The following is a 27,626-nucleotide window of genomic DNA, read 5'->3' as shown; positions in this document are numbered from 1 at the left end:
TACAAGATAAGTTAGTTCGTGGTCCATTGATAAAATGGAATACATTCGTAAAGCCATTCAAAATATTTTTGGAAAAAATATCTACTAACTTGGAAGTATACTATAACAATCCCCCATTTCATAAAGACTGAAAAAAGTCCAGAAGGAACTACATCAAAATGTGAACAGTAGTTAATGCATGGTAGTATGTTAACAGTACCATTAACAGTAATTTAACTCGGGGTGGTGGGATTACAAACATTTTAAGTTTTCTTTATTCTTTTCTGTATTTTGGCATATTTCTCACAATGAATGTGGATTGTTTTTATAATGAGAAAACAATTACAAAAATTAAACGGTCACATATAGAAGCCAGCAGACACATATAATTGATAATCTAACATGAAAAAGTACACAGGGTGGGGAGGGAATCTCCTCAAGCTGTCCTGAAAAAGTATGTGTGCATTCCCCTCCAGTGTCCCAACCTCGTGGCCATGAGCACACGACTTTCGCGGACCAGGCCTACACAGGAAATTAAAGCAAAGTCATGAATACAGAAATGCTTTTCTTCTCAAATGCCATTTGACCTCTTCTATCAAACATTCTGCAGCATCTGGATTTGATCAAAGTTACATAATCAGGGGAAGTAGCCTGGAAAACACCTGGAATAGGCAGAACACAGATACTGGCTCAGGGGTGACTGTCGACTTAAAGTATGGGTTAAGGAGGGACTGTCCCTAACATGGAGACAGATGCTGAGAATTTCATGTGAGGGGATGAGGCCTTTGTCAGGAAGGAAAGGGCCTCCCACAGCTTTTTGATTCAACAGGACGTCAGGAAATCCAAGGCAGCCTTTCAATTTTCCTCTCCAGTTCTTGCTCCATTCCACAAATTAATGGCCAAAGCCCAAAGGGAAGTATTGCTCATGCTTGCCTCTGGATCGAGACACTGAAGTGTAGCCACAGTTGAACACCAAAACCTTCCAGTCAATTCCCAATCCAGGCTGATGTCAAAATTGACTCACAGTGTATAAATGCCAAGTTCCTTGCTTCATTTCACAGTGAACTATGCTCGTCAACCTTAAAAATGATCACAGTTTACAAGGCCAAAGTTGCAGAATGTACTTAAATCTTCCTTGCTTAATACATGAACTTCCTGCCGGTCCCAGGTTAGACCCCCTAAAGAAGCTCAAAGGATTCATTAAAAAAGGATGCCCCAAACAGCTCCCCTCTTCTGTTCTGCCAATGGATGAAGAAATCTTAGCATCTATTATTCTTAAAAATTTTAGTTAACATTTTCTGCAGCATCCTGAGTTACATTTTTAAAATATTTTTTATATCTTCAAAAATGCCTCCCATCTCATTGAAAATCCTTTTGCTATTTCACCACATCTTCAACGAAAAGGTTCCCACTCACCAACAAAACTCAGGAAAAGTCATATACCAAGAATGGTGCTATCTAAAAAAAATGCCTCCAAAGCTCTAAAAAGCTATGGCTCCAACTACGAGAATAACAAACTGAAAATTCTGTAAGAACAATGCCATAGAATTCACTGGATCTGTGCGTGATTAACTTATTTGGACAGTATTCTAAGAAAATAGCTTGGGTCTTTAAAGTACAATTTAAAGAGCATTTTATACAAAGATAATCCTTTCTTAAAGTTGTGAGTCACTGATCAAAAATGTTTACAAAAGATTCTCCCATATGGCATATCTGTCTAGACTTTCAGGGGCTGCTGCTGGAGCTGCCACTGGCAAGCAGGAGGAAGTAATGTGCTACTGCAGTCCCGAGGGGAGGGGAGGGGAGACTTCACCTCCAGGAAAAATATCCCTGGGAAGCTTCCTACCTTCCTGTTGGCGCTCGTGCCCAAGGTCACGGTTCCTTCTAGAGTCAGAACAGCCGGCTCTGTGGCAGTCATTACTGTCCACACTGGGGCTCTCGGGGACAGTTCAGTGTGGGGGAGGGGCGCGGGGGTGGGGCGTGTCGCGTGTGATAAACACTCCCTTTACTTTTGCTCACATTCAATTTTTTAAACCCTGGTTGCTTTAGTCTTGTTTCTTTTGTGGGCCCTTCATTATTATGCTCTAGCTCAAGGAATCTCTGTAATTTAAAAATCTATAAAACAGATCCTTCATAAAAGAAGGAAGCCTTCGTGTTTTATTTCATACTCGGTTCCAACTGATGAGATCATGCTCAGACTATTCTCAAGTCAGTTTATAACAGTCTAATACAACTTTTTATGATATGAGCTTAGAGGAAAAGTATTATTTCCCACAATTTGAACTCGATGAAAGCCATTTTATCTACATTCTACATGGCCCTTTATTTTGTAATTTACACCCTCACCCGGAGCAGTTAAAATTATTTAAAAAAAACAAGTTTAGCTGCATATAGCCTTGGCATTAAGTTCACACTCTGAACAAAATGTTCCCAGCACCCCAAAACACTGTGTCAGCTGCTGGGGAGCAGGGGTAGGGCAACGCGGTAACGATGCAAGGAATCATCACGGCCTCTGCTCCTTGTGGGAGAAACACAGTTCATGAAAATTCACACACCCTCAAAGCAGAAGTCTAATAGAAGATGGGCGCTCCCTGCGGATTAATTGATAAGGACACAGACACTGAGGGCCAGGAGTTGTGAGGGGGGCGAGCTCAGTAGGAAGGAGGTGGACCCTGAACGAGACCGTGCCTGGCAAGAGAAGCAGGATTAACACAGGGACCCAAGGCCAGCCTGACATATCAAGGCTACTAAGGGAGGGGTCTTCAATTGGGCTGTGTTGTGGACCCTCTGGTGATGCCCAGGGACTCTTTCTCAGAATACAGTTTGTAAATGCATCAAATACATATGGAGCACTGCAAAGGAAAACTCTATTGAAACAGTCCTCAAAATATCTTTAAAAAAGTAATTTGTGATACGGTGCTTCTTTATTAATGCATTAAATATATGCTCCTTTATTAACACCTTAAATAACAAGCTCTAGTAGTAGCTACTGTCATTTCAAAGTAGTAATGAGTGTAAGTAATAATTACAATTGTTACATGATTTGAAAATATCTGATTTCTACTGGTGGCAAAGTCACAAGTACTGCTAATATTACTGTGGTTTGTTACCTACATTCTTAAAAGAATAATATACTAATTTTCAGTTATGTTTAGTGAAATAAAGTTTTCATATTTTTCCATCCAAGGACACGGAGGCTCCGAATTCCATGCCAGACCCCGAGGGCCTTGCAGGTTCACAACTGCTACGCTACAGATTTGGTTCACTAGAACCCCAGTCATCCGACAGGGAGAGGGGCCTAGAAAGGGGGCTGCAGTAAATTAGCGCAAAGCCCGCATTATTCACTTTTCTTTTTAGATAAATGCAGTTTTATTACTTCCCACTTAGGGGCATTGTACGTAATAAATTAAATGGGTTTCTTAGAGAAATCTCCTTTAAAAAATAAAAAGTTAAAAAATAAATTTATTTAAAGTAGCCCAAGGTCTAACTGTGTCTGGGAATCTTTTTACCTTATAATGTTCCTAGCCAATTTTAGAAAACAGAATTCTCCATCCTAACCTCTGTCCGTATCAGCAGTCCAGATACACAGCGCTCCCTTCTGAAGATACACGGTCCCTGCCCCCCTCCCTCCACCAGAAAGCCAAAAAATAAAAGGAATTTTGTGTCACCTTCTAAGAACCTACTGTCAAAGAAGTCTACAGTTACTGAAAATGAAGTATAAAGACCAATATAAAATAAGACCCTACCGTCTTCAAACCATTCTGAACCCCATCATTCACACCCCCTCCCTCTCCCTCTCATCCCAGTAAGTGCACACCCACAGTCTGGCCACTTTCCCTCCCAAACCTCTGATCAGTCCCGTACTTTCCATGTCCCACCACACCCTTGACTGGTTTCCCCCTTTGACCCCACCCCCTGCATTCCGCCTCCACGCTGCCACCAGAGCAGTCGTTTTAAAATGCAGATCTGACCAAGTCACTCTTATGTTAAAACCCACTGAGATGGCTGCTGGCCAAGAGGCAGAACAGAAACCTTGGGGGGCAGCTCTGCCTGTCGACGCTCAGTCACATTTATCAATACTAGCACTGTCACCTGTGGCAACAGAAGGAACAGTGCTATCATGTGCCTTGCAGGACAGCTGGCAGTCTGCCGATAGTGCAGGCGACACTGCTCCTAGCGACTAAAACGGGCCCTCAGAAAACGGCTGGGCTTGTTACTGCCACCACCTCTACAGGAAAAGTCCGCGCTCCAGAAGCGGCACCTTCCCCCCGACACCCACTCTTCACCCAGCCTCCCCAAATGCCTTGCAGTTTCCCTGTTGCTGCCTCAGCTGTGTGCACCTGGACAAGGGCCAGTCACTCCCCCTGGAATGCCTTCCCAGCCCACTCCGTATCCTGCGCCCTCACGCCCTCTAGGAAACCTCTGACGGGTCCTTCTGCCTCCCTACCGCCTCTCCTCCCGCTGATTACTTCCCCTTCACCTCATCTGGGGAGCACGTGGTGTCTGATAGGGACACAGTAAGGAATCTGTTCCCATGTCCCTTGCAGTACAGTAAGCCTGGGCTCCAGGGTGGACAAGCCTTGTTCAAATCTCAGCCCACCACGTCTTTAAGATATTAATTTCTGAGCCTCAGTTTCTCAACTGCACGATGGTTTCAACCTAGCTGGGCCGTCAGGAGGGGTCAACGCATACCGCACGCAGAGAATTTTTGCACGAATGCGGGAGTGGTACCTGGCACCAGGGCACTGCACTACAGGATAATTATTCCTTCTCTTGTTATTGTTACCACAATAATGTGAATTCCTTTGGGGCAGAGACCAAGCATTATTATCAGAGTCTTCAGCACCTGCCTAATGCAATGCAGGACATACAGCACCACCGCTCAGTGTTTCTTAAAATGAACTCAACTGTACGAACACCCTTTACTTGTTTGTCTTTAGCAACAAGGTAAAAATATTAAGTCACGATTGAAGAGTGCACCTTAATTATCTGTTAACCTGAAATAAGAAAAGCAGAAATGACAGACAGTAAAGATGAAAAGCAAATGCAACCTGACCAGGAAAACTTTTATAAAGATCTAGGAAATATAGTAACTTTTTAATGGAATGTAAACCACGGCCAAGATCCTAAAACAAGGTGTAACAGGAAAGTACATTTCTCTGTGCTTTCAAAAGAAATAGGATTTGTTATAGTCTCCCAACAGGCAGACACCCGGTGAGATCCCGATGCCTCCACACACTTCTTGTCTGTGGGAAGAAAGGTTCCATGAATCCCTGTTACTGGCCCAGATGCAAACTGTCCACAGTGAGCCTGCTAACCATAAAGGCATTTTTATTCTGTCACAGGCCATTTGCAACAGACTGAAAGCCTTCCCCTCTGCCTGCCAGGCCTGGGATGGTTTGAAAGCACTCATTTCACAATTCCTGTTCTCTTGTAAAGCATCATCAAGGCTCCTGGGCCAGTTTAGACCCGACTGACTTAAGTGAAGGGGCTGCCCAATGGCAGGCAAGTTCCCCAGAATGTCTCATTAGCCATTATTATTCCTATTGCTAATTGGACTAAGTGAGCATGACCCCCAAACAGGTATTTTGGCTCCAAAAAGCAACGGCTAATTCTACTCATGGCCCGCCTTTAAATTAAATGTTAAGGTATTCAATGTACAATGCTATTAGGTAAATCTGAGGACTGGTGAGACTGATAAGGGTTAGGTCTCCAAAGAGAATTTAAGAGTAATAAGGCTAAAGTTTACGCCACTGAACGTGAGTGAATAACAGCTAGTACCGAGTGCACTTGAGAGGGCAGGAAGTGGAAACAGAGGTGAAGTCACTCACCTGCTCTCCCTCCAGTTATCCATCCATCAGCCACCTGTCTGTCTGTCAGTCTGTCGGTCTCATTCTCCAGCACTGCTCTCTCACGATCTGGCTCTTTTTCCTTCTCATCTCTGGATCTCTTCCCTGCCGCCACCCATCCCCCCTCTGCCCCTGTCCCAGCCCCCACCCCTTCCTTCCCTCTTATCTTGACTTCTTGTCTTTGTCTCCCAGTCTGTCTGTATCTCTCCTTTCTGTCTGTCTTCTCTATCACCACCACCCAACATACAGTATAACAAAGTACCGAAGGTGTGGATTAAGAAAGAAGGATTTGAGGGCTTCCCTGGTGGCGCAGTGGTTAAGAATCTGCCTGCCAATGCAGGGGACACAGGTTCGAGCCCTGATTTGGGAAGATCCTACATGCCGCGGAGCAACTAAACCTGTGCGCCACAACTACTGAGCCTGTGCTCTAGAGCCCGCGAGACACAACTACTGAGCCCGCATGCCACAACTACTGAAGCCCGTGTGCCTAGAGCCCGTGCTCCGCAACAAGAGAAGCCACTGCAATGAGAAGCCCGCGCACCGCAACAAAGAGTAGCCCCCGCTCAACACAACTAGAGAAAGCCCACACGCTGCAATGAAGACCCAACGCAGCCAAAAAATAAATAAATTAAAAAAAAAAAAGGGTCAGAGGAAGGGAAGATACTTTTCCTTAAAACCAAGGACAGGAAGTATTAATTATATGCATCAAAGCAAACTTGGAAACAAATTGTTTTCTTAACAACAAGAAAAACTATGGGTGGGTTTAGCTCTATTCTACCATCACACTTCAGCCATTAGAGAAATTGGCAATGCCAATATTTTAGACTGTGAAATATTTACTTAAAATAACAACAGCTAACATTTGCAAACATCTTGCTCTGTGCTGAACAATTTAAATGAAATCTCTCATGTGAAATCTCCCAACTCAAGAAGGTAGGGACTACTATGAGCCTTATTTTAAAAATGAGAACACCAAGGCTCAGAGAGCAACATGCCCATGGTCACGGGCATCTGGGCCCAGGCCGGCCTCTGAGCCCAGGCGGGCTGGCTCCAGAGCTGTGTGCTTCACGTGAGAATGGGCCCTTGGCAATACCCTAGCCATAACACTGCCTTGACTTAAGGACATCTCAAAAGGACCTCACATCAGTATAAATACATACATTTAGCACTTCATTGGTCTCAACGCTTTCCCTTGAATCATCTCCTAGATCCTCAAAACAATCCTTGAAGGTGGGCTGGACAGAATGTTTGTTCTCTCGGTCTTCAGAGGTAAGAAAACGGAAAAGCTGAGAGACGAAACCTGGGATCGCCTGACTCCAAATTCAAAAGTATTTCCAACCAAAGTGAACTGGGGCCCTTCTTCCTCCTCTTCTCTAGAAACCTCATAGCGTTGGTATGAGAATGAAGTGAGGATGTCTATGAAGTGCTTGGTGCCAAAGAACTGTCACATCATAAACGCTCAACAACTTCAACGTAACCCCAAATGAAAAGGACTGACTGGCTTTCTATTTGGTTACAGAAAGAGCTTCAGATTTTCTTTGTTACTAAACAAGGGAAGTATCTGATGACCTCAGCAGAGAGTATTTAGAAAGAGAGCATAAGCTTCTCTGAGGCATAAGTTCTAAAAGTGTATCTGCGTGGCTGGCACCGCATAAAGCATTCGCCAGAAAGTTAACTGCTGAAAAGAAGCGTTTAAAAGTGGGCCCTTAAAATAAATTTTGAAAGTTCAAGAAGAGTTCACTTCACAGACATTAGTTTTTGACTCCACAGTACAGAACTAACATGTCCATGTACAACATTCATGCACAATGTATGCAAGTACAAATACATGAACAAAGAAAAGTAAAGTGGAAAAAAAAAGAATTCCATTGGCTAATGTTCATGTTTTCTTTCACACCTCTAGAAGAGGGAAGAAATAAGCAGAAAATTCAGTGCTTGAAGTAAACCTAAGATTGTAAAGCAAACTGTGGTCATGGTGAATAGTTACCGCTATAAACATACACTTTCACAAAGTTGGAGCACAAAATTTAAATGCTATAAATGCTTATACATGCATAAAATGTTTCTAGAAGGACACATAAGAAACTCAAGTGAGGCTTCTGGGTAGGGAAACTGGATAAAGGACAGAATTTTCTTTTCACTCTCCTATTTAAAATTTTTTATGATGTACAGCTATTTTAATATACATCTACTGCTAAAGGTAATCATTTTTATCAGTATTAGGCTTCTAAAAGAGAAAAAAAAGAATATCCTTGTTTCAGGCTTTAGAGTGTTTCTGAAGATACCATTTTAACATCCACAGAGAGCTACAAAGGAGATAAACAATCACAGCTGGTAAAGCATATACTGGCTAAAACTGGGCTCTCTGGAGCCAGACAGCAAGGGTTCAAATCCCAGCACCACCATTTGCTAGCTCTGTGACCTTAGACAAGTTTCCTAACTTTCAGATGCCTCGGCTTTCTCATCTATAAAATGGAAGCAACCAAAGGGCCATCATGAAAAATAAGCAAATTAAATCACATAGAATGCTGAAACAGTGCTTGGAACACAGTAAGCATTTAATAATTGTTGCTTTGACAGCTAGGCCCAAGTAGCAATAGATGCATGATCAAGTTGCATTTATGGCTGAACTTTCTCTGATAGAATGGAAAACTTGACCATATTCAATTTTCTCCGTGACTCGGTATGCCTGGGTCCCTAGTGCATGTCAATTAAACACTGACTGATTGATTGAGGATGTCAGTAAAAGCAAAAAGCCTGGATTACTTATCCAGATGTTGGCAAGTGTTTTTCCCAAACGACTAATAGCACATGAAGTCTTTAAGAAACAATCACTGAGGTTTGTTAAATTCTCTCAACTACAAAACAGTAATTCCTTTACTTTCTCCGATTAACCATAACAATGAAAGAAGGAAAACTAGTCACAAAAAAGAATTCCTAGAGTGATACCTTCCTAGATGAAGCCTTAATGCAAGGCAGTCTGCTGTAATCAGAACTTTTATTTTTTTTGAGACTTGACAGTCAACAGTATTTCAAGACATGCTGGAACAAGACTCATTAGATTTTGCCTCCCCTCCCCCAAAACAATAATTAAACCAGCCAGGTAAGAACTAAATCCCCTGTTTACTCCCAGGAAAACAAAATAATGTCACAGCATTGCTTTGACCTAACCTTTCTTCCAGCTCTGCAGTTACAAAAGCCCATTCATCTACTCTGCCTTAAGTATCCATCTGCAAAATGGAGATGGTAATGCCTAACACTAACTCGTTACAGATGTAAATGAGAATGTGTCCAGAATTTTGAGCAACTTGGAAAGTAAGCAACATATTAACTGAAGATGATTTTGGCTGCTCAGATGCCAACTTTTAGGGACAAATCAACCATCTTCCCCTCTAAATGCTAGATTTTGTGAGCCCACTCCATCTGGACGCATCTTCTCCAAGGGACTAACCTTGGGCTAACAATATACACATCTCATGGCAAGAGGGGCCAACGGGTTTCACCTGTATCACTGGTGTTTATGGTTTGAGCTGTACATGTATGTGACATCAGGCAGACCCTCAAGTCAAAAAGTTGGAAAGAAAAGAAAAATAGGTTAGACGATTAACAAGGCCTCCGTTTATTTCGCCTTCATTTTAAAAAGAAAAACATTACAACTTCATGGCACTACAGCAGCAGAAATTCTACTTGTTCTAAAATGAGCTTTACATTTCTATTCCTATTTCAAGTCCTAAATGAAAATGACAAACAAATGCAAGCAGGATTACATCTCTGAAGTACAATTAGCCTTTCTGCTGAAAGCAAGCAGTCTGGGATGACCAGTCCCCAAATCAGATAAATTTCAGATTCATCCTGAAGCTACAAAATGAGGGCCACTCATCATACTCAATTGGCTTTTTTTTTTTTTTCAGTTGTCACCTTACTAAGACAGAAAACAAAGACAAATAAACAGGAAAGAAAAAAAATGGGATTAGAGAAGAAAAGGAGAGTAGAATGGAAAGAGGGCGAAAGTGAACCGCTCCGGGCTCTGAGGCTTTATCGAAGGAACTTAACAGGAGGTTACCCTCTCCCCTCCCAAGTACCCTGGACTCATTCAAAATGCCTTCTTAAAATACGGTGTAACTTTTCTTTTCACCCGCAAAAGTGAGAGAATTCCTAAGACCTCGTCGTGGTCCGTAGATAAGGGGTGGGGGGGGTGGGGGAGTAGAAAGATCACTTGAAATTCTGTATCCATAAATGGTAGAGCCGTGTTCTCTTTGTACACGAGACTTAATGAAAATCATATGTTTCACAAACACGGGTTGACCTTTTTGACACATAATTCCCAATTAACGGTGGAAATTCCACAACGTGGGCTCACAAGGCCGTTCAGGCCTATAGAGTTCGCTTTCCCCAACTTTCGGGCAGAGCCCCGCAGCCCGGGGCCCGCGACTTCGCCCTCCCGACGTGGGTTCTCCCGGGGTGAGCGCGCGGGGGCCGGAGCCCCGCACCCTCCCGGCTCACGGCAGCGCCCAGGGGCGGGCGAGGGAAAGAAAGAGAAAGAAAGAGAAAGCGGGAGAAAGAGGGAGAGGGCGAGAAAGGGAGAGGGAGGGAGAGGAAGAGGAGGGAGCGCGCGCGGGCGGGCGGGCGAGGCCTAGGAAGGCCCGGCGGCGGACACGCGGCCGCCTAGACCCAGTCCCGGCGTCGGCCCCGCGCTTACCTTCCAGGTAACAGCTGGAGGAGGACGAGAGCCCCTTCTTGGATTTGCAGCCCACCAACTTCAAGCAAATTTCCAACATTTTCGCGTGCCGGCGGCGTCGAGGCCGGCGCCCTGGGCTGGCTCCGCGGCGCGGCTCAAGCCCGGCTCTCCCGGCTGGCCCCGCCTGCCCTCCCGGGCCCCCGCGGCCCCGCCATGCCGCCTCCCCGCCGCCCCGCGCGCCCGCCCGTGGCCGCGGCCGCGTCTTGGTCTCCGCTCCGGACGCGCCTGTTAACAAAGGGCCAGGAGCCCGGCCCGCGAGGCCCGCCCCCGCCGCCTTAACCCTCTCCGCGCCGCGCCCGGACCCAGAGCTTCCCGGCGTTCTCAGGGCCCAGCCCGGCCCTGGGCCGTTACCGCGGTCCGAAACCGAGGCCCCGCCAATTTCTAGGTTAAGGAAAGCGGGGGTGGTTATTTTAAGCGCGGCATTCACGGGTTCTCAACGTTGGGAAGTGCGGTCCTAACACCCCAAGAAAGACACCGACAACTAGGGCAGATGGGGAGGGCAGGCCTGCATCTCTGTGGCAGGAGATGCCCCCAACCTGCACCACTTAAGGCCAAGCGAGTTCCACTGGGCGCGGTGCCCTGGCGAACCCTATGTCCCTAGACTGTTGGTGAATAATGCAGATTCCTCTGGAATTATCAATTCTGGTCTCACTTATACTCAGTGAGCTTACTGTGATTCAGGCTAACTCAATAGGCGTCTGAGGAATGAATAATGAGAGAGCTGCAACCCACATTACAACTACACAAGTTTGCAACACGTTTGTCAAATCATACATCCAGACTAGGAGACAAAAGAGATGGGCGAGTTCAAATTCAAACATAGCTTCTGATCATTTGTAAAGGGAGCTTAGTGTCCACAATGAGAACTCATCAGGGTCATGGCCTGTGTCCCTTCTTTAAGAAGCCTCATTTTCTTCAACAGAGAACTCTTCCCCTTGTTTGGTGTGTGCCATGGGGGCCATTGTTTAAAACCCATTTCATTGCTGTACTTGGCTCAAATCCTTTTATAACTAATGATGAGACAATATCATAACATATAACAACATAATAAATAACAAAAATCACAATAATGTGTTCCTTGGCACAAAACCGGAAATCCAGATCAGTGGGAAACCATATGGAATCCAATCATATCAAATAATTTAATAAAAATCAGATAGGGACTTCCCTGGTGGCGCAGTGGTTAAGAATCCACCTGCCAATGCAGGGGACATAGGTTCAAGCCCCGGTCCAGGAAGATCCCACATGCCACGGAGCAACTAAGCCTGTGCACCACAACTACTGAAGCCTGCACACCTAGAGCCCGTGCTCTGCAACAAGAGAAGCCACCGCAAACAGAAGCCCGTGCACCTCAACGAAGAGTAGCCCCCGCTCACCGCAACTAGAGAAAGCCCGCTTGCAGCAACGAAGACCCAATGCAGCCGAAAATAAATAAATAAATAAAATCAGATAAATTTCAGTAACTATAGGAAAGTGAAGTTATCTAAATAGTGTTAGATAACTAAATTGCAATAGGGAGAAAAATTAAGTTAGTACACATCTTTTTTTTTTTTTTTAATTTATTTATTATTTATTTATTATTTATGTTTGGCTGTGTTGGGTCTTCGTTTCTGTGCGAAGGCTTTCTCTAGTTGCGGCAAGCGGGGGCCACTCTTCATCGCGATGCGCGGGCCTCTCACTATCGCGGCCTCTCTTGTTTGCGGAGCACAGGCTCCAGACACGCAGGCTCAGTAGTTGTGGCTCACGGGCCTAGTTGCTCCGTGGCATGTGGGATCTTCCCAGACTAGGGCTCGAACCCATGTCCCCCGCATTGGCAGGCAGATACTCAACCACTGCGCCACCAGGGAAGCCCTAGTACACATCTTAGAGCACATGAATACTAAGAGCTGACATGTATTGAGATCTTACTATGAGTCAGACTCTTGTGAGAAGCACCCTCTGTTCATTACCACATTGCATTTGCACAACTATCCTGTGAGGAAAACAGAATTATTATCTGATTCTTCAGGTAAAAATCTGAAGTTTAGAGAAGTCAAGCACCTCGCCCAAAGTCCTATGGCTGGAAACAGGCAGAGCTGGACTCAACCCAGGTCTACCTAGCTCCAAGGATCAAGCTCCTAACCAGTGGATTATGCAGCCCCTTCCCACCAAGAATAAATTCCAAGTAAATTAAAGCTTTGGATATCTGTATCTTTGGTTAAATAACTAAGGTTGTCATCTGTTTCAGAAGCAGCCTTGGTCAAGAGACCCCAGCTATGGTGATCAGCTCCAGAGGCAAAGCTGGACTCGTTCATGGTCTAGCCTAACCTGCAGTTACAAAAACCTGGGTATCTTCAGTACACCAGGAATGGCTAAGTAACAAGATCGTCACTCAGGTTTGCCAAAACTAGTACCCGACAGTTCAAGATTGGACTGGATGTGACTAGTGTATATCACAGGGTTTCTCAGCCAGGGCGTCATTAACTTTTCAGAGATGTCCTGTCAGTTTCTGATTCATGTACAAAATGTGTTTCTACTGCAAGTAAGGGACCTATGGTTTGTGTTGTAGTACCAGGTCAGGCCTCATGAGCACCCAAGAAGACACAGCAGTTCCCATTGCCTGGAGACACAGGGCTACAGGGCCACCAGGTGACAAGTGACTGTGGACGCTGTCTAGATTCTGCGAGCCACTATCATTTCTGCTAGAGAGCCCGTTTGTAATGATAGCCAACTTGTTTAGTGTTACTTGAAACTTTCAGCCTCCAGTGTAATGCCAAAAATAAAATCCCAAAGGGTGCCGCCAGTACAAATAAGCTGAAAACTACTGTGTTGGTGGCATTTTAGAAAGTTAAAGGTCTTTGGACCAGACTATAATAAAGTCTGTCATTATATAGCATTTAAGGTTTAATGGGTTATATTCAAGTAGGCACCTTAATGCAAAGGATTATATGTTAACGGACATTTTTGAAATTCTAACCATATCCTTGAATTCTGTCAATTAATACAGGCCCAGGTATTTGTTTGCATGTGCTATACTTTATATTAGGATGTAAGTTTATTTTAAAAAGCTAATGACTGTTACTAATATTCTGCTCTTGAGTCTAAAATGACCATATCCCTTTGGGGACTTCCCTGGTGGTCCAATGGGTAAGACTCCGCGCTGCCAATGCAAGGGGGCCCAGGTTTGATCCCTGGTCGGGGAACTAGATCCCGCATGCGTGCCGCAACTAAGAAGTCCGCATGCTGCAACTAAGAGAAACCCTCATGCCACAACTAAGAGGTCCACATGCTGCAACTAAAAAGATGCCGCATGCCGCAGTGAAGGTCAGGCGCAGCCTAAATAAATAAATAAATAATAAAATAAAATAAAATGACTTTATCCCTTTAAAAACTCTTAAAATGAGTAATGCTTATAAACCGTGTCCAAATCTTTTAAAACTTAAGTTATAAAACCATACATCAACAGGTCTGGCAAAACACTCTGAATTAGCAGCAACGAATATTGAAAACATCGTCAAGCTGCATACCACCAAATTAAACCAGTACTATTCTTTCCAGATCTGGCTTTTGATGCTCTTTGAAGCTTATTCACAAGATACAAAAAACTTCTGTTACAAGCAAATAAGAGAGCTTCAATCTCCTTACTAGAATGAAGAAAGGCCTGAGAAGGATTCCCTCTAAGCAACCTTAAACCTAAAAGCCATTAACTTAAAGAAGAAAAAAAAAAAAGGAAAACAAACAAAGAAATTAAAAAGACTGTGAACTAACATGTTTGCTACATTACATTCAGTTTGGGAAAGGAATACACTTTTAATATGTGCCAGGCACAAGCCTCCCAAAAACCCTACGAATTTTGTGTAGTTTAACTTCATTTCACAGGTAAGGAAACAGGGGGGTAAGCAGGGACCGGGACAGCTAAGTATTCTGTCCAGGTTCACACACCTAGAAGTAGTAAGGGCTAAAGCCCTTGAACTTTCCAAAATGGACATAATTTGCAATTTAAGTGAAAGGTGGATAACTGTAGCAAAGCCAGAGGATGAAATAAAAATCATTAACTATTGAAAAATATGTCTTAAAACAATTCAGGGAATTAGAACTATTGATATTTAAGAATATTTTAAAATATATTAAGAATATTAAGAAAGAAAGAATAAAGGTTCTTAATTACATTAAAGTATGTGATCTGAGCTGTGTGTTTCTAAAAGTACAGTCCATGGACAACCTATTTTGAATCGCCTGGGGTGCTTCCTTAAAATGCAGACTCTTGATCTCCATTCTAGACCTACACAATCAGAATATATGGAGCGGGCTGTATCTTAACATGTTCCCCAGATGATCTGTGTGCATATTGAAGTTTAGACATTTTAAAAATTATATTTATTTATTTATTTTCTTTCTTTCTTCTTTTTGGCTGCATTGGGTCTTAGTTGTTGCACGCGGGCTCTCTTGCTAAGGCGCACAAGCTCAGTAGTTGTGGCGCGCGGGCTCAGTTACCCCGCGGCATGTGGGATCTTAGTTCCCCAACCAGGGATCGAACCCACGTCCCCTTCATTGGAAGGCGGATTCTTTACCACTGGACCACAGGGAAGTCCCCATACTTAAGTTTAAAAACCACTGTTTTGGAAGTGCGAAGAGCTGCTTCTTATTTTCCCTGGGAATAGGACAAACAGGGACGGATATTTCTAAAATTTATTCATTTGAAAGCAATCTTTGAGTTAAAGAAATTGTATAACTCTAAACAAGTTACCAAAAGAGAACTCTTCTCTGAAAATTTTGGATACAGATTGAATTTTTTTAAAGTTTGGAGTTCAGTCCTATTTTTTTAAAAGCAGGGTGGGCGGGTGGACAAGGGCCCACCACAGAAGTTGGTCAAGGGGAGAAAGCGGGACACAGATGCAGGATGCGGAAGCTCCACCTGGGAGCAGCAGGATGGGGGTGGGAGTTTAAGGCAGACAGATGAATCTGACATGGTGCCTGGTTTGGGGCCCCCAGGACCAGATGGGCCCAGATCTGACTGATCCCTTCACTGTTTCCAGCCCAGTTAATAACTTTAGGAGGAAAGAACAAAGATCTTGAGGTATGTGTATGCTATTTCACATGCCAACAAAGCCCACATCCTCTGATTCTGCAGACACTGTCCAGTGAGAGACTGCCAGGCTCCCTAGTGATGTGGGCCCAACCCACTGGAGAATGTAGCTTAGAATATCACATCAATCATACCCACTTTTGCCCCTGTAAAGGGCATACATGCAACCCTTTAAGTATCATACATTTTCAGTGAGATAAGACTGTTCATTGGTCAAGTGTCAGAAAGGTCCAGGGACTCTGGTATGGGGAAACCAGGTGAGAGGGGGAGGCAACACAGTGGAGACTGAATGAGGTATGGCATCTCGCAAACTTATTCTCAGTCTCAGACTTGCCACTCATTGTGACAGCTTGGGCAAGTGACTCAATTTTCTAGTCTGTAAAATTGGGGGATGGTCTTAAGAGTAGCTCTCTCACTGGGTTATGAAGATTGGAAATAATGTATGGAAAGTGCCCAATGCAGAGAAGGTGCTCAATAAACAATAACTATTGTTATTTCCAAAAGAGGCCTCTTACTGTATCAGGTGATGGTCTGTTTTCCTGCCTAAGTCTTACTGCCACTAAGTCAAGAGCTAAAATTAACAAATGTGATATGTGCAAATGATTCCAGAAAGCACAGTCTGAGGGAGTGAAAGCAGTCTGGAGGTTTTCCAAGGGACAAGGAAATCAACTTATTTTATTAAGGGAAAGAAACACTAGCTATAGGGTAGGAGTAGCAACCAAGGTTCAAATGTCACACAGAGTCCTATCTTTAATCCTAAAGCCAAAGTTTTACAACCACAGCTTTGTGGCAAAACACAAACTCCACACCCCACATCTTTAGTGGGGGCCTATTTCAGGCCCAGAACTTGATGTGCAGGCCACACATAGGACTGTCTTTCATATAACACTGCTTGTTTTGTTAGTCCCTTTGGTATTTACAGAGCTACAATTCTCAATGGGGGGGCCAAATCTAAACTGCTTTAGGGTAATTACATCCACTTTCTAGAAAATCTCATTTTAGTAAGATTTTACTATATTTTTTATAATCAACAAGTCAAACATAATGATTAAACAATTTTTCTCCCGGAAGAAGCTAATATTGTTGGTATGCCCTAAATATTTTTTATTATTTTTTTCTTAATCAAAGTAATATATCAATACATACATTGTTAAGAATCAAATAGTACTAAAAGTCTTATAATAAAATCAGTAGTCCCCTGACTCCATCCCTTTGTCTGTTTCCCCAGAGGCAGCCTTCTTTAGATTTTTAATATCCTCATATTGTTGTTTCTGGATTCCTCAGCTTTCCACATTATATATTAACTTGTTATAGTAGTATTATACTATCACTATCTCCAACCTCCCATAACAATAAAATCACAATTTTTGGTTAAATCATTGGTCAGTGTTGACATTATTATGATGATATAAATATTGTTCATTGCTCCGCCAATAATATACTATGAATGTTTCCTTTATTATATAACTTTATCATGAAGATATTAATTGCCTTGATTTTTTCATTTGATTAGTCTTCTCTATGCCTATTACTGTTTTTTCCCCAAACATTTCAAGTATCTGCCAAATACTTAGTAGAATTTTTTCCAAATACTAAGACACTTAAAATATCCTCAGTTCTGTGTATTGACTTACATCCTCATCTTGCTGGAATTCATCATCCAGTAGCTTCCTGGGGGGTGAGGGGAGGTGCATGTCTAAAAAATGCCTTTCCATTCCACTCAGTTTGGCTGGGTATAGAATTCTAGGTTGAAAATCATTTTCCCCACTTAATTTTGAAGGCATTTCTCCACTGTCTTCTAGTTTTCAGTATTGTTGTTTAGAAGTGCAATTCCACTCTGACTCCTGATCCTTTATATATCACCTGCTTTTCTCTTTGAAAGCTTTTAGGATCTTCTAATATTCTTGGTGTTCTGAAATTTTACAATGATATGGCTTGGACTCTCTCTCTCTCTCTCTATATATATATGCTGTGTACTCAGGGAGCCAATGCAATTCAAAGATTTGTCATTTAACTCCAGAAAATACTCACTTCACTAAGCTCTGGAATTTTTCTGCTTTCTGAGATAGACTATTTGCCAAGTCTTGTGTTGAATTTTAAATTTTAGCTATCATGTTTTCAATATTAAAGAGCTCATTTTATTCTGATTGTTACTTTTTAATAACACACTGTTGTTTGATGTTTGCTGTATTTTTCTCTGAGGAGAGCAATGAATAGTTCTTCTGAACTCTTCTTCTGTTTCCTGCATTGTTTTTATTTCCACCATGTTCCCTTTTTCTGCGAATTTGTTTTACCCTCTATCTATCATATAGAGACTTTTAATTTGACTGTCCATTCATTATACATGAAAGAGGAACTAAAAAAATATGCATGGAAGTGGTACAACATGTGGACTTCAGTGAAGGGAGGTGGTGAGCTTACTTTTCCATCAAGAGAACCCCCAAATGGGCTTTTCTCTGGGACCATTCAATTTTATTTTTTTGTTTTTTCTCTAGAAAAGAATCTTTCCATCTCTTCTCTGTTAGGGCTCTAGCTACCAGATATTGGAAGAGGGCTGAGAATCTCATTATTCAGCATGCAGACTTAAAAAAAAAAAAATCTGCTCTTGCCCACTTCACTGTTTTCAGCCCAATGGCTTACCTGCACCCCAGCTGGGGGTAATATCCCTGAGTCTGGAACCTTTATAGGGCAATTTCTCAATAATACTTCTCATCTCATGTAGGTGGGAAACAGAAGTGGTCATCTGGCTGTACAGGGATGGGGAAGGGTGTGAAGAATCTAAAAACTCCTTTACAGACTTTCCACTGATCCCCTTGATTTCAGTTAAGGCCTCACGACCCCTTGCTTTCCATGGTACTAATGCCTCTAATTTCTGACTTTTTCTCTCAGGTTCATACAAGTAAACTGGCTTACTTCTAATCAATGTCTCTCTTAGAAGAGGTTAGGCTTCAGCTTCTTCGATTCTGCTAAGTCTATTACCACGCTTTTGACTGCCTCTCATTTTCCAAAAATGTGTTCACCTTTCCTATCTACTTTTCCCTTTGGGTTCATTTGGTCCTTATGCATTTTCACTTTTCAAAAAATCTTTTTATTATCATTCCAGTGGGGCTTCGGGGAGGTAAGAGAAATAAAAACAGGCCTTCCCTGGTGGTGCAGTGGTTGAGAATCTGCCTGCCAATGCAGGGGACACGGGTTCGAGCCCTGGTCTGGGAACATCCCACATGCCGCGGAGCAACTAGGCCCATGCGCCACAACTACTGAGCCTGCGTGTCTGGAGCCTGTGCTCCGCAACAAGAGAGGCCGCGATAGTGAGAGGCCCGCGCACCGCGATGAAGAGTGGCTCCCGCTTGCCGCAACTGGAGAAAGTCCTCGCACAGAAACGAAGACCCAACACAGCCAAAAATAAATAATAAATAGATAATAATAAATAAAAAATTAAAAAAAAAACAGGTCTGCAAACTTTAATCATTTTAAATTACAATCTAGTTTTGGGACTTCCCTGGTGGCACAGTGGTTAAGAATCCGCCTGCCAATGCAGGGGACACGGGTTCGATCCCTGGTCTGGGAAGATCCCACATGCCGCGGAGCAACAAAGCCCATGTGCCACAACTACTAAGCCTGCACGCTAGAGTCCACAAGCCACAAGTACTGAGCCCGCATGCTACAGCTACTGAAGCCCGCGTGCCTAGAGCCCGTGCTCTGCAACAAGAAAAGCCACCACAATGAGAAGCCCGTGCACCGCAACGAAGAGTAGCCCACGCTCGCCGCAACTAGAGAAAGCCCGCGTGCAGCAAGGAAGAGCCAACACAGCCAAAAATAAATTAAAAATAAATAAATTAATTAATTTTTTTAAAAAATCAAAAAAAAAAGAATCTAGTTCGACCATTTTACAGATGAGACAGCTGAGGCACAAACAGGCTAAGAAACTTGTACAAGGTCTCATAGCAAGTTAGTGGCAGAGCCAGGAAAAGAGCCCAGATCTCCAAACCACCTTGCTAGATTTTTTTCGATTATGTGACACCCACTAGGCACCCATAATTAAGAGCTGACGGACTAGTTTTAGGATACTAGGCTGAAAAAGTATTTAAAATTTGTTGCAAACTACAGGTCTCAAATCTTAATGTTGCTGGTGGTGAAGAAACAACCAAACCCTGAATTCTTAAATCCAGTCACATAACTTAAATTATAAACAGTTATGTTATTAAACAAAAATAGTTTGAGATATTCTTATTAAAATCTAAGTGCTTGAATTCAACTTAAAGAGGTTTTGCATGATTTCATGAATTGTCTTTGTCCCTTTTGCTTTGGTTAACTTTTGAAATAAATGCCACAGAATTTTATTTTAAATCGTGGAAAGTCTTGTTTGTTTGTTTTTAATCTGAGTACTGAATAAAGATTAAGATATCTACAAAACAAACAAGTCAAAAGTAGCAATGTTGCAAAAATCTAAAGGCGATAAACTATCATCATTATAAGGTAAATTTAATCTCACTTAAGTAGAACTCGTTGATAGAAGAAAAGCCCAAGCACTGGTTATTTACAAACAATACTTTTATTTTCAAACACTGGTACTGCTTTTGGCTTTTATAGTTTTGTTAAGTCTGAACTGGAAAACCAATGGTTAATTTTTTTCCTCTCTTTCTCTAAGACTAAAAGAATCTGCCAAAGCAGCAGACCAGGCCTAGGAGATCACGTTACTTTGGGGGTGGGGGAAAGAAGGCAGCTGGAGGGGAGTGTAGAGAGAAGGGCCAGAAGGGAAAGAAAACAAGTTGTCTGAACCTCCCCACAGTGTAAGACCCAGCAGGGATTAGGAGGTACGTGGAGGAGCCCATGTTTATCCAAGTTATCTCTGGGGCAGCCGAAATGGGCTGTAAAAGTATGGGCTCCTTTGATATTAAAATCTTCTCAGCAATAGAGCTGCACCCGGGAAAGCAGATTTCTTGGTAATGTTACCGAGGCCTGAAAACCTAGAAATGAAACACTCAGAGAGCATTAATGTTTGCTTCTTCAAAACATTCAGTACCAATTTGTTTTGTTGTCAGGGTTTTAAACATACAAAGGACAAATGGATCCAGAAGATTGCTTCCCTACACGCGTTAGAAATTACTGTTGTCCTTAGACAAGTAATGACATCTCTAAATGAAACAGTACTGCTCTTTTTCTTCCTGAAGAGACAGATCTGGCATATTGATCCAGAACTACATACTAACCAGAGAAGAACAGCTACAGTTAACACTGGAGAAACTGCTCATTAAATGGCACAGTCAGGAGGAAAGAGCCACTTGAAAAGAAAACTACAAAACAAAGTCAACCAGGCAGAAGCTGTCCTCTTGTTTGCTACCCCTCCTCCGAGCTGGTATATAAAATCTGTATTCAGTAAAGCAACTCCAGAATTGTATTTAATCACTAAGGTATCTTCACATTCCCTGAGCAATAGTAATTCATATTTATCGCTACTTCACCATTAAGAACATTCTAGTGCAATTCTAAAACAAAAGTAAAATGAACTCCTCCAAAAGGTTTAGGCCAATAACCTCGTATCAACTAGACTTTCTTTGATGAAAAAGTAATGGGAATCCCACGCAGACTAGTTACAGGAACTGCCAAGCCCAACAATGTCCCCTAACATCTGTTCTCCTCTCTCACCATCAACCCTTAAAAGCTTTAGATGGACATATGGCCCCAGAATAAAGACTACATTTCCTAGTCCCTCTTGTGCCTAGTCATTACCAGGTAACTAAGTTTTAACCAATGATATGGCGAGCAGAACCGATACATGCAACTTCTGGGTCAGGTTCTTAAAAGGAATGAGAATGCCCTCCCTCTCTTTTCCCACTTCCCACTGCCTGCAAGGGGACAGGCTTGCTGGAGTGGCCATTTGGATCCTGAGGTAGAATCCACACCTTAAAAGTAACAACATAGCAGGTGTCTAATTCTGTGGAGTCCTCATACACATGCAGGACTGCTAATGTCAGCCTGTTAACAGAAGCGAGAAATAAACATCTAGCTGTTTAAACCACTGGTATTCTGCATCTGTATAACAGCCATTTAGTCTTTACGGTAATACTAAAAGACCAGTTTTAACTCCCGTAAATCTAAGAATTTCCCAAATCAATTGTTTCTTTTCTTTATCTATTAAAAACTGTTCACTGAAGAGCAAGCGTTTGAAATTATCCTATAACCTTTAGAAAATGAGAAAGTGTCTTAAATAATCGCTGTGAAACACATAGTCCAGTATCCAGCTCATAACAAAGACTCAAAAATTACACATTAATCATTATTGCTACCTTAACTGTCCCTTCCCCTTTCCAGAGTCTCTGGTACTGGTGTGAGGAAGATTAAAAAATTCCGTGTTCTATCATATATCTGATAAAGAATTTGAATACAGAGAACTCAACACACAATAATAAGACAGCAAGCAAACCAATTAAAAAAGGGATAAAAGATTTAAATTGATGTGTCACCAAAGAAGAAATATGAATGGCTAATAAGCACATGAAAAGATGCTCAGCATCATTAGTCATTCCAGAAATGGAAACTAAAACCACAACGAGGTACTCCTTCACAGCCACTCAAATAGTTATGATCAAAACGACAGACAAAACCAAGTGTTGGTGAGGATGTGGAGAAACTAGGGCACTCATACACTGCTGGTGGGAACACAAAATGGTACAGCCCTACTATAGAAAACACTGTGGCAGTTTCTTAAAAAGTTAAACGTAAACTTACTATAAGACCCAACAACTCTACTCCTAGGAATCTACCCTAGAGGAATGAAAACATATCCACACAAAGACTTGTACATGAATGTCCACAGAAGCATTATTCATAACAGCCAAAATTGGAAACAATCCAAACGTCAGTTGATGAATTAATAAATTCATCAGTTGATGAATTAATAAACAAAATGTACATCCAAAGAATGGAGTAATATTCAATAATAAAAAGGAAGTACTGATATGTGCTACGATATAGATAAACCTCAAAAACACACTGTGATATGAAAGAAGCCAGTCACAAAGACTACATATTGTATAATTCCATTTATAGGAAGTGTGCAGAAAAGGCAAATCTACAGAGACAGAAGGCAGATTTAGCGGCTGCCTGGGCATGGGGGTGGGACTGACTGCAAAGGGGCACAAGGGATCTTTTTGGGATGATGGAAATGTTCTAAAACTGGACTGTGGTAATGGCTGCACACTCTATAAATTTACTAGAAATCACTGAATTGTACACTAACATGGTAAATTTTATGGCATGTAAATCTTACCTCAAAAAATGTTAATAAAAAAGGGAGAAAGCAATGTGTTCTAGGATTTTGACCCCATTTCCTGATTGGATGTCATACAAAGGATGAGACAGAGCATTAGAAATGCAATAAGTTTGGCTGCTCAGTTCCATGCTGTGAACCTAAAAAGACCGTGCTCTGTGTGTTGCAGGTACGTGGCATCTTATTTAGAGATGCTTCTGGTGAGAGCCACATTCCCGGAGAGGAAACATGCAACAATTCCACCCAGCCCTGACACCTCTACTGACTCCCAGCATACCCCTGGCTAAGGAGTGTTATGTGAGGGGGAGGACTGTATATACAAGTATATACAACTAAGATGGTCAAGACCTGGGTGGGAGTGGGAGATGTAGCTCAGGTTGATTAAAATAGAGACATCTGAGAAAGCCGGCGGCCTGGCACGTCAGAGACTGAAAGGCACAGAAACACATCTCCCACTCACAGGAAGCACCTGGATACTCCCACAAGTAACTGCAGCTTTCCAGTCTGCAGCCTTCACAGACGCCTGAAGGGCTGCAACTTTAAGAGTTCCCAAATATACACCCTGGCACCACTCATCATCTGGACAGACAGTCCAAACTGTTAAACTTCTCATAGAAACCAAGAATCAGAGTAAATTAGTTGAGATCAAAATGTTAAGCAGAATATTTAAGATCTATTGTAGGAAAATTTCTAGGTAGTAAAATTTCTAGGTAGTAAATATTATGTTTCCAAAGTACTAGGAGAAGGAGAAGCAACCAGTTGAATACTGGAATTAACAGTAAATATTTCATGAGTCTTAGGCTTCTGATAAACAAACGAATTGCAAAGGTTAATCAGTCAATAATCCTCAATACTGTCCAGCGTTTTCCCTTACTTTTTCTTGCCTGATCTCCAAAACAACTCAAGGGAAGTAGGGAGTTGTGTTCCCAACAAAGCCACAGTGACTGAAGCCCAGCATGAAGGAATCCCACAGGAAGAGGGACTCAAGAAGCCAGGCATGCTCTGAAGCTGAGATTCCACCAATAACCCAAATGTGCCTGGTATGACAGACCCACCCTACACGTGCCCGGCAAAACAGAGGTCACACCAAATAAGAAATAGAATAAGAAACAGCTCCTGCTTTAAAGAGAATTGGGTCTTTATCTTCACTTCTTGGTCCTCATCTGACTGGTATAGCTCTCATAAAACTCGACTTGTCATCGCTTGTCAATCAAAGATTTGACTTGTCATCAGAGATTTAAGAATGGGCCATTCATTCAACAAACATTATAGAGCCAGTGGTGATGAAGATGATAAAAAGGAAGAAGACACACTTCTGGGCCTCCAAGGATGCTTGGTCTTGAGAGAGAGGTGGGAAGGAGAGATGAGCAGACCCTGAAACAAGGAATCATAAGGGTGAGAAAAATTCAATAATAAGTATATGCGTAATAGCTATAGGAGCCCAGGGAATGCCCTGGCAGTCCAGTGGTTAGGACTCCGTGCTTTCACTGCCGAGGGAACAGGTTCAATCCCTGGTCGGGGAAGTAAGATCCCGCAAACCGTGCTGTGCGGCCAAATAAATAAGTAAATAAGTAAATAATAATAAAAAGGAGCCCAGAAGAAGTGGATAATTCTGCCTACAGATGTTAGGAGAGGCTTCCTAGTGGAGAAAGGAGTAGTATAGAGAGACTGGAAGATTCTTCCTTTTACCATTCTCCTTTCAGAATTTAGAAATCAGTTAAAAGCATACAAGTAGCCCACTCACATGTGCTGAATTGATTCTCCACAAAGGTGCAAAGACAATTCAATGGAGAAAGGATAGTTTTTTGAATAAATGGTCCTGGAATATCGTGCATCCATATACAAAATAATGACACTTGGTCAGTATGCACCACATATAAAATTTAATACAAAATGGATTATAGATCTAAATGTTAAATTAAAACTTTGAAAACTTCTAGAAGAAGATCTTTGTGATCTTGGGTTAGGCAAAATTTCTTAGGTACAATACCAAGTATGAACCTTAAGAGAAATAACTCATATATTGGACTCCCATCAAAATTAAAAATTTATGCCATTCTTTTTTTTTGGCCGTGCCATGAGGCTTGCAGGATCTTAGTTCCCCTCAACCAGGGATTGAACCTGGGTCCATGGCAGTGAAAGCGTGGAGTCCTACCCACTGGACCGCCAGGGAATTCCCAAAATTTATGCTCTTCTAAAGACACTGTTAAGAGAATGAAAAGAACAAGTCAAAGACTGGGAGAAAATATCAAGTGCTGGTAAAAATGTGGAGCAACTGGCATGAATGCAAATTGGTAGGAATTGCTGGTGGGAATGCAAAATAATACATTCACTTTGTAAAACAGTTTGGCAGTTTCTCATAAGTTAAGCATACACTTAACATATGGCCTAGCAATTCCATTCCTAATTATTTAATCAAGAGAAATGAAAATTAATGTCTACACAAAAACCTGTATGTGAATTTACAGTGGCTTTATTCATAATCATCAAAAACTGGAAACAACTCAAATGTCCTTCAACAGCTGAATGGATGAAAACACTGGGGTATCTTCATACAACAGAATGCTACTCAGCAATGACAAGGAATGAACCACGTTGATTACATGCAACAACATGGATGAATCTTAAATGCATCCTGACTCAAAAGGTTATACACGGGTCTTCCCTGGTGGCGCAGTGGTTGAGAATCTGCCTGCCAATGCAGGGGACATGGGTTCGCGCCCTGGTCTGGGAAGATCCCACATGCCCCGGAGCGACTAGGCCCGTGAGCCACAATTGCTGAGCCTGCGCATCTGGAGCCCGTGCTCCGCAACAAGAGAGGCCGCGATGGTGAGAGGCCCGCGCACCGCGATGAAGAGTGGCCCCCGCTTGCCGCAACTAGAGAAAGCCCTCGCACAGAAACGAAGACCCAACACAGCCATAAATAAATAAATAAATAAATAAAACTCAATCTCATTTCTTCCCTCCCTCCCTCCTTTCTTCCCTTTATAAAAAAAAAGGTTATACACTTCATAATTCTATTTATGATATTCTGTAACAGACAAAATCCTAAGGACAGAAAACTGAAAAGTGGTTGCAGGAGCTGGGAGGATGCATTGACGACCAAAGGAATTAGGACTGGCGGGGGAGGGGCAGGGAGTGATGGGACAGTTCTAGATTTCAAGGGTGGTGGTAGTTACATGACTATAAGCACTGTCAAAACTCATACTCTAAAAGGGGCAAATTTTACCATATGTAAATTATACCTCAATAAAAACACTGCTTTCCTTCTTCAAATGTCCCATTCCTCAGGGGAGTCCACTCTGCCAGAGCCCCTGCTTGGTGCTTCCCTGTGAACAGAGCCCCTCTGGGGCGGTGAGAGGGCACGCCATTGCTGGACTTGATTTGGCTGGTGGGAATTATATGAGTGGTCCTAGAGTGAGTACAGTCTATACAGTTCGGTTTCTTTCCCTTCGTTCCTTCTGCCCTACAAGACCCCAAGTGGAATATATATCACAAGTACAAACAGCACCGATAAGTAGCTTTATCCATTGTCATGCCAGGTGGTAGAAATCCATGCTAAAGGGTTGTCTATCTCTAATGCAAACCTCCCTGTACCTGGATAGGAAAGCACTGGTGACCGTGGAGGAGAGGCAGCTGTGGGTGGTAGAGAAAAGCCCTGCAAGACAGCAGGGCCCTGGGTTCCAGTGGGAGGCTCGGGGAGGCACTTGCCCCACTCTGAGTCTCATTCACCTGCAAAATGGAGGCTGAGCCAAATGCGTTATCATCTGTCTAGGCTCTCAGTCTGTGAGCTGATTCAAGGTCTAAGGTAAATTTTTCTCTTTCTCCTTGTCAAGGGCTTTTTAAAAATGACATTTTCCTGACTAGAAAGAGTAAGTTTGCTAACTTACAAATGCCGGCACTCGTACCCAAAAACTGGCTTCCCTTAGCTAGACTGTGCCCACAACCAACCAATCCTCACAAATGGATTTAGGAGCCTTTGGGCCACGGGAGGATGAGGGGCAGGTCTCCAGCAAACCACATCAAGAACATGGACAGTCAGCCCTGGCTGGCTGCAACTGATTCCTGTCTCAACATTTCCAGAGCAAGTGAGCCAGAAAGCTTTATGAAAAACAATGTCCAGAGCCCTGGGTGTTCAACCTCCTGCCAGTGAGTTGTACAAAGACAAGGGGCGGGGGCTTATCAGGTTTGTACGTGATCTCCTAAGGACTGAAAGCAGTGTTTAATTAATTCTGCAGCTTTCCACTATTTAAGGTGACAAAATTGCCTTTAACTTTGTCCTATAGTTGCTAGCTCTTGACTCTGCCTAGGATTTGCATATCTGATTCCTGGTTCTCAAAAAGCCCCATAAGTGAAATTTGGCAATATTCAATATCTCTCAAAACTTCAAATTTATTTACCCTTTGACCCAGCAATTCTATTTCTGGGAATTTACAGACTTGCCTACACATACACATACAAGTGAATATGAATACACTTATATTCACTGTAGATTGTTTAAATAGCAAGGATCTATCATTAAGTTAAATAAACTTTGGTCTTAGCCTTCAAAATGGGGTACATTGATGCCTGGATGGGGGTTCATGTAAGCTTTCCAAGAAGTATGCAAGTATTTATTTAAAAAGGAATCAACTTTCAAAGCCTCAATTTCATACATCATCCTTTCTAAAACTGATCTGCCTAAGAACTCCTCTGTCAGTTCTCCTTTCCTGATGTTGCTTTCGT

At 42.5% G+C, this 27,626-nt stretch overlaps 1 protein-coding gene across 3 annotated transcripts in view; it reads right to left on the bottom strand.

Moving 5' to 3' along the window:
- ABL1 (ABL proto-oncogene 1, non-receptor tyrosine kinase) overlaps positions 1-27,626 on the bottom strand; it is a 140,178-nt gene that overhangs the window by 32,312 nt on the left and 80,240 nt on the right. The window contains exon 1 of one of the 3 annotated variants that reach the window (XM_007194492.2): positions 10,528-11,099. The exons of the other annotated variants lie outside the window; for them this stretch is intronic. Within the exon in view, the coding sequence (XP_007194554.2) occupies positions 10,528-10,606 (79 nt within the window). The 5' untranslated portion in view covers positions 10,607-11,099. Of the gene's footprint in view, positions 1-10,527; positions 11,100-27,626 lie in introns of those variants that run through there. 3 annotated transcript variants of the gene reach the window in all.

Source organism: Balaenoptera acutorostrata, chromosome 6 (genome assembly GCF_949987535.1).
Source record: "Balaenoptera acutorostrata chromosome 6, mBalAcu1.1, whole genome shotgun sequence".
Lineage (NCBI taxonomy): Eukaryota > Metazoa > Chordata > Mammalia > Artiodactyla > Balaenopteridae > Balaenoptera > Balaenoptera acutorostrata.
Note: the sequence above shows the minus strand (reverse complement) of the source record. Positions and strands in the feature narration are given on the sequence as shown.